Source organism: Psammomys obesus, unplaced genomic scaffold (genome assembly GCF_907164565.1).
Source record: "Psammomys obesus unplaced genomic scaffold, mPsaObe1.curated_primary_1811, whole genome shotgun sequence".
In the NCBI taxonomy this organism is placed as follows: Eukaryota; Metazoa; Chordata; class Mammalia; order Rodentia; family Muridae; genus Psammomys; species Psammomys obesus.
The window spans coordinates 7,809,233-7,816,765 of NW_026585587.1; the positions used below are offsets into that span (position 1 = coordinate 7,809,233).

Here is a 7,533-nt window from a genome sequence, read left to right on the forward strand (position 1 = left end):
TGGAGTTTAGTCTGCCACTCTTCCTTCCTGCCTCTGCTCTTGGCAACCACAAGGTGGCAGGCTGGATTTGAAGGGATTTCCTGAAGGTTAGGGCCCAAGCCCTCAACCTGGAGAGAAAAAAGCAGCCACAGCTCTCATGCTTCCCTTGGGCTCTGCACCCCTCTGGGCTCCTCCACTTAGTGGGTGTGGCTCCAGGTCGCTCTGTCTCCTCTGGCTGGTTTCCCTCATGCTCACAACATTAGGACTCACTGCTCACCTCTGGCTCTGTGGATCCTTCCAGGATGTTCATCGTTCGCTCTGTGGATCCTTCCAGGATGCTCATCGTTCTGAAGTTGGCATCTGGGAGACCTTGGCTTCCTGGTGCTCATCTTCAGCTAGGTTTGTCTTGTTGCTGTTGGGCATATTTACTTCTACATTTGAACTTCTGGCTCTCTTTTCAGAATAAATGCTTGCCAGCTTCCCACCCAGGCTCTCAGCATCAGCCTCCAGACACTCATCTCACTGTTACCTGGCTCCCCTGGTCACCTGTCCTGCCCGCCATTTCAACCAGAGATCTGCTTCAGAGATAAAAAATGGAATTGTTTTATTCTTCTATACATTCTTAAAGAGACAGGTCTGCATGATATCTTTATAATAGAACTTGGGCCCAGAGAATTTTTATTACTTTAATCTACTTGTTCAGCTGGTTTCATTGTCTTCACTTTAATTTTAGCTTCTCTTGTGAATTTGGAAATTGAAATGTCTTGTGATATATGTTATTTAGGCCCGTCATTCATTACCAGTAATTCAAGGTCACCTAGTTCAGTGGCTGTACCTTGGGATCAACACTGATCCTAGCAAAAGTCAGAATTGAAAAAAAAAAATTACCTGATTATTCCAAGTTGGCACCTTCATGCTTATGTCCCAGGGGAATTGCTCTACCTGGTTACATAAGATGAGGAACCAGCCTGATGTCTGGGAAAAAAATAATAGTTGCAAATCCATCACCAGTTCTTCCCTGCACCCTCTTATAGCTCAACATCATGTTTATCTTAGAGTCACCTAAAACCCCTTACTAGTGGAGTTGGAGTTGTCTGTCTTTTCCTCTGGGACAGAGGCCAGCAAACCGGTGGTCTCCGCTTGTTCTGTAAAGCCTACCACATTAACCATCCGGCCCTTTGCAGAGAGTGTTTCCACCCCTGCCCTCGAACTTGAACCATGGTGGTTGTTTCCATGTGAACTGAAGACCCTCCACATCCCGTTGAAACAGGTGGGTTCTGGGAGGATGGCGAGCTCTGAGTCTGGGCACGACATTAGGTTTGTGGCACCAGTGTAGGACAAGGTCACAGAACTGTCGACAGATTTTCAAAGTGTTCATGACCCCACAGCCTGTGAAGAAGCTATGCGTAGCGTAGTGTGACATGTGCCTGCAGACCCGGCGCTATGGGGGATGGGGCGGGAAGATCCTGAAAGCTTATTGGCTGCCTGAGCAAGTCAGAACAGTGAGTTCTGTGAGGAACCCTGCCTCAAGGCCGTGAGGCAGAGCAGAGTGCAATAGAGGAAGACACCTGACAGCCTGCCCTGGCGTCTGCAGGCACGCACATCCTCACACTCACTTGTGTGCACTCTACAGACACACAGCACACAGACACACAGACGAGGAAACCATATGGGAAGCACTACGATAGGCTGTCCGCTGCCAGGTGCTGTCATGTGTGCAGGCGAGCACAGAGGCATCCTCGGGTACGGGCAATGAGGCTGTGCTCTTCCATGATTTGTAGGCCGCAGTAGGACCCCACTTCCCACTGCAAGATGGGCAAAAAGAGATACGTAAAATTTAATGTGAGTATGAGCTTTCTAACACTGTTTATTTTCCTTCCTGGGTCCCAACCCTGGTTTGCCTATTCTTGTCTCTACTGAAGCGCATCTTCAAGTTCTCCACTCTGGGTACCACTCAAAAAGACTGATGCTTTGCACCAGATTCCTTCATCCACTTTTTAGTGTTCTACCAGCTTTTAGAATCACAGTCCTGGGGTTGCATGCCAAGTGAGATGGAGCTTCACTTAGGATCCATTTCACTAACTGCCTCTTATACCATCTCTCAAGCTGACCACCTCTCTCCTTGTAGATTCTCGTCTGCTGTCTATTGACTTGGTCTATTAGCCAGGACTTGTGTTTGATGGTTATCAGAGCCGTGGGGAACTATTCGGTGTAGAAATGATGAGTGCCCTCTTGAAGTTGGCAGGTGCAGCAACGTGATGGCAAGTCTAGGCAGGGCAGACAGGAATCTGGAAGGAAAGGAATGGATGGCTCAGGGGCTGATAAAAAGAGGCAGGCATCCCTTTTAAGGCAAAACCACAGTGACCTAACTTCCTCCCACTAAGCCCCACTAAAGGCTCCATTACCTCCCAGTGGTGTCCTAAGATGGCGCTAAATCCTTTACCACCTGGGCCCATGGGGATCATTTTCTGGAACACAGAACCTTTCAACAGATGCTTTTGATACAAGCCACTGACAGCAAGTGAAGAAATGGAAGAGCCATGTGCATGGAAGATGTCTTAGTTACTGTTCTATTACTGTGAAGAGACACCAACTCCTACAAAGTATTTCATTGGGGCTGGCTTAAAGTTCCAGAGGCTTAGTCCATTATCATCATGGTGGGAACATGGTGGCAGGCATGGCAGGTCTAGTGAAACAGTTGAGAGCTGCATCCTAAACCATAGGCCAAGAGAAAGAGACTGACTAGGCCTGACATAAAACTCTGAGACCTCAGAGTCCACCCCCAGTGATGCACTTCCTTCAACATATTCCTCCCGATCCTTCTAATCCTTTCAAAGGGTTCCATTCAAACTACCACAGAAGACAGTAAGCTCTCTAAGGTTCTTGTATTTTTTTTTCCTGTTCTTACACAGCTCTGTGCTTGGAATAAGTGCCAGACACATCTGTGAGACACCCTTTGCTGCTGTGGCACGTAGATGGGCGGTGAGCTCCCCGCACTGAACTTCTGCAGGTGGGTGTATTTCTGCTTATTGTTATGTGTTCACATGGGCATGTGTGTCAGGTGTGCAGCAGGCACATTGTCCACGTAATGAAGGTGAGCAAATCTGATTCTTTATGAAGTTGCATAAAGTACCCAAATCTTTGGGGATGGGTTAGAGTTGGGGACAAAATACAGTAGAGAAATTGATGTGTTTATTGTCTGTTTGTCGGCTAAGCTCCTGCGAGTTAGAAATGGGGCTCCTTGGATGAGCAGGAGTAAAAATGCCTCTTCCTTACAATGTCCAACTTCTCTCAGCAACACCGGCGTGAATGGACAAACACTGAGCGGGTAGCTCTCTTTTTGTTGCTTCTTTTCTGGTTTTGTGGTGCTGGGGAGGAAACCTACGACCTGGTACATGCTATACAAGTGCTATACCACTGAGCTACCTCCCCAGCTTGGATGAAATAGCCGTGAAGTGCTGGTGCCCAGTGTGTAAAATGTGCACTGGTGTTTAGGGAGGAAAGAGTGTTGCTGTTCCACCAAGCAGAATCCGCCAGCGCCATGTTTGTAGAGTCAGTTGAGCAAAGGGCTCCAAGAGAACAGCTCCATTACACAGGAGACCTTCATGGCTGACGACCCATGCACAGACCCTCAGGCTGTGGTTGTGTTTTCATTCTTCTCTTTTCCCATAGGATCATGGCCAATCAACTTGGCCTTCTCATAGGAGTGATCTTCATGGCCAGCCCCATGTTGGGAATGACTCCCTGTTCTTCTGATGGCCGGATAGCCTTATTTCGCATCTGTAACCTTACCCAGATTCCCTGGGTCCTCAACACCACTGAAAGACTTCTGCTCAGCTTCAACTTCATCAGTGTGGTCAATGCCACATCATTTCCATTCCTGGAGCAGCTCCAGCTGCTGGAGCTGGGGACCCAGTTCACACCCTTGACCATTGGCCAGCAGGCCTTCAGAAACCTGCCCAATCTTAGGATCTTGGACCTGGGCCAAAACCAGATTAAAGTCCTGAATCCAGATGCCTTTCAGAGACTGCCCCATCTCTTGGAACTTCGCTTATTTTACTGTGGCCTCTCCAGTGCTGTGTTAAGTGATGGTTACTTCAGAAATCTAAATTCTTTAGTTCGCTTAGACCTCTCTGGCAACCAGATTGACAGCCTTCATCTCCATTCTTCATTTCAGAACTTGAATTCCTTAAAAGCCATAGATTTTTCTTTCAATCAAATATTCACTCTATGTGAGGATGAACTCAAGCCCCTGCATGGCAAAACACTCTCTTTCTTTGGCCTCAAATTAACTAGGCTGTTCAGCAGAGTCTCTGTGGACTGGGAGACATGCCGGAACCCATTCAGAGACATGTGGCTAGAAACTCTCGATCTCTCTGAAAATGGCTGGACAGTGGCCATCATGGGGAACTTCAGCAATGCCATCCAGGGAAGCCAGGTTTCCTCTTTGATTCTCAAGTACCATATTATGGGTTCTGGCTTTGGCTTCCAGAACATCAAGGACCCTGAGCAGAGCACATTTGCTGGCCTGGCCAGGAGTTTAGTGCTCCAGCTGGATCTTTCACATGGATACATCTTCTCCTTGAATCCCCGAGTGTTTGAGACACTGAAGGATTTGAAGGTTCTGAACCTTGCCTTCAACAAAATAAACAAGATCGCAGATAATGCCTTTTATGGACTTGACAGCCTCCAGATTCTCAATATGTCATATAATCTTCTGGGAGAACTCTATAATTCCAACTTCTACGGGCTTCCTAGGGTAGCCTACATTGATCTTCAAAAGAACCACATTGGGATCATCCAATACCAAACATTCAGGTTCCTGGAAAAGTTGCAAACCTTGGATCTCCGTGATAATGCTCTTAAAACCATTAATTTTATTCCAAGCATAGAGACTGTCCTTCTGGGTGGCAATAAGCTGGTCAGCTTGCCACACATTCGCTTTTCGGCCAACTTCATCGAGTTAGCTGAAAACAGGCTAGAAGACCTATCTGACCTCTACTTCCTGCTGCAAGTCTCCCAGCTCCAGTTTCTCATCCTGAATCAGAATCGCCTTTCCTCATGCAAGGCAGACCATGCCCCTTCAGGGAACCCGAGCTTGAAACAGCTTTTCCTCACAGAAAACATGCTGCAGCTAGCCTGGGAGACTGGGCTCTGTTGGAATGTTTTTAAAGGCCTTTCCAGCCTCCAAACCCTTTTTCTGAATAATAACTACCTTAATTTCCTTCCACCTGGAATATTTAGCGACTTGGTTGCATTAAAGCGGCTCAGTCTTAGTGCTAACAGGCTGACTGCTCTCTCTCCTGGCAGTTTCCCTGCTAATTTGGAGATTCTTGATATATCGAGAAATGAGCTTTTCTCTCCTGATCCTGGTTTGTTTTCTTCACTTCATGCCTTGGACATAACTCATAATAAGTTCGTCTGCGATTGTGAGCTTAGCACGTTTATCCTCTGGCTCGGCAAAACCAATGTCACCCTGCGGGGTTCTCCTGCAGACATACGCTGCATGTACCCCGACTCGCTGCTAGGGGGCTCGCTCTACAACATTTCCACCAAGGACTGCGATGAAGAGGAAGCCTTGCTGGCCCTAAGGTTTTCCCTTTTCCTCCTGTGCACCATCACTTCCAGTCTGTTCCTCGTCACCACCCTCATAGTCATGAAGTTCCGGGGGGCTTGTTTCCTGTGTTATAAGACCATCCAGAAGCTGCTGTTCAAGGACGAAGTCCGGAGTTTGGAAACTGGTACATACAGATACGACGCCTATTTTTGCTTCAGTAGCAAAGACTTTGAATGGGCACAGGATGCTTTGCTCAAATACCTGGATGTTCAGTACAGTTCCCGAAACAGGCTCAGGCTGTGCTTTGAAGAAAGGGACTTCATCCCAGGGGAAAACCATATCTCCAACATCCAGGCGGCCGTCTGGGGCAGCAGGAAGATAGTGTGTCTAGTGAGCAGGCACTTCCTCAAAGATGGCTGGTGCCTGGAAGCCTTCAGGTACGCCCAGAGCCGGTGTCTCTCTGAACTCAAGACTGTACTCATCGTGGTGGTGATGGGGACCTTGTCACAGTATCAGCTGATGAGGCATGAGCCTATCAGGGGGTTTCTACAAAAGCGACAGTACTTAAGGTGGCCTGAGGACCTCCAGGATGTTGGCTGGTTTCTCCATAAGCTCTCTAGGCACATACTAAAGGAAGAAAAGGAAAAGACGGGAAACAGCTCCATTCAGTTACAAACCATAACAACGATTTTCTAGCGGAAGGAGCACTTTGCAATTGCCACAATTAACTGTCCACAGTCGCTTGTGCACAACCGCTTGGGGGTCCTTCCCAGGGGCTGATATCTGGCTAAGAAAACAGCATCAGCCCCTTGATTTTCATGTCAACAGGGTGCTTTGTCTCACTGACCTCCAGATGGAAACCTGCGGCTAGCTGCCTCTAAGGGTTCCCATTCACCATTGATCTCCTTTCAGGCCCAACAACATTGTCTCCTTCCATCCTATTGCACACTTACAGCCTCCTCGATGGGAAGGGCACCTTAGGAGGAGTTACAGGCGGCTTCATGCCCTCTGTGCCATTCAGTTCAAGAACAGGCCACTCTGTAGAACATGGACAGCAAAACGGGTCCTTCTGTGGCCAGTGCTGAGAGCGGCTCTCAGCCTACCTTAGTGAGGAGAAGCTGGATGGAGGCAGCCCCCTTGCTGTAGCCATAATGAACTTACTTCCTACTATGACCCTGTTTTTGTGGGCCACGGCCATCTTTCACATGAGACCTCTCGGCTCATGCCCTTTCCCCTCTCTTCCCCACATCTGTACAACAGCTGTCACATCAGCTACGCAACAGCTGTAAAAAGGACATGGATTTCACACACTGGCTTCTTATTGAGTTCTGATTCTTCGCTTTCTTAGCTGTGTAACTCGAGTACGCTATACCATGGCTGGGCCTCAGTGCTTTCTCTCCTGTAGGCCTGACAATACCTACCTCATAAGCATGCTGTGAACGGCCATTGGCCAGAAGTGTCATGGCTCTTGTGTCTTTTCCTTAACTGCCCTAGTGAGCATAGGAGAAGAAACATACTGAAAGCCCTGTAGACTCTGTAGTGATTTCTTTGAATTTGTATTTTTCAATCCTTAAAAAAAAACTGTATATTTTTCATTATAATTTTTGTGTGTGTGTTTATTGATATGGCAATGGTTCCCTGCAAAAGCATTAAGAAACATTAAACCAAAGAACATGTGTCACAGTGCCCTGGCCTCTCACCCTAACCCTCCACACGGAGTGTACTGCTGGGCCAGCTGTTACAGCCTGAAAACAGAGAGGGGGACTCAGCACCTAATGTGCCACCCCATACCCTCACCTGACAGACACACACACACACACACACACACACACACACACACACACACACACACCAGATTCTTTGACCATTTCTTACCCATGTGTCTGAGCTAACCCTGCAGCTGGCAGAACACCAGTCCTTGTGCAAACAACACATATCCCCCTCTACTTCTCTTTTCTGGAATGTTCTCCCATGTCTTCCCATCCATTCTCCATGTT

At 47.8% G+C, this 7,533-nt stretch overlaps 1 protein-coding gene across 2 annotated transcripts; it reads left to right on the forward strand.

Annotated features, from left to right (window-relative positions):
* Positions 1 to 1,183: 1,183 nt before the first annotated feature.
* On the forward strand, positions 1,184 to 7,124 carry Tlr5 (toll like receptor 5). 2 transcript variants are annotated; one of them, XM_055609769.1, is made up of 3 exons: positions 1,184 to 1,249; positions 2,892 to 2,989; positions 3,652 to 7,124. In XM_055609769.1, exons 2-3 carry the CDS (start codon positions 2,955 to 2,957, stop codon positions 6,230 to 6,232), a joined length of 2,616 nt encoding a protein of 871 aa, XP_055465744.1. In that variant the 5' UTR covers positions 1,184 to 1,249; positions 2,892 to 2,954; the 3' UTR covers positions 6,233 to 7,124. The 2 variants fall into 2 exon arrangements, with proteins under 2 accessions (XP_055465744.1, XP_055465736.1); XM_055609761.1 differs by lacking the exon at positions 1,184 to 1,249 and having other exon boundaries at positions 2,638 to 2,989.
* Positions 7,125 to 7,533: the final 409 nt, after the last annotated feature.

What these genes read in the sequence shown, in the direction of transcription:
- Tlr5 (XM_055609769.1), top strand. Translation starts at nt 2,955, where the DNA reads ATGGGCGGTGAGCTCCCCGCACTGAACTTCTGCAG. An exon ending in CCCGCACTGAACTTCTGCAG is followed by an intron (nt 2,990 to 3,651) that starts GTGGGTGTATTT and finishes CTTTTCCCATAG; the next exon opens with GATCATGGCCAATCAACTTG.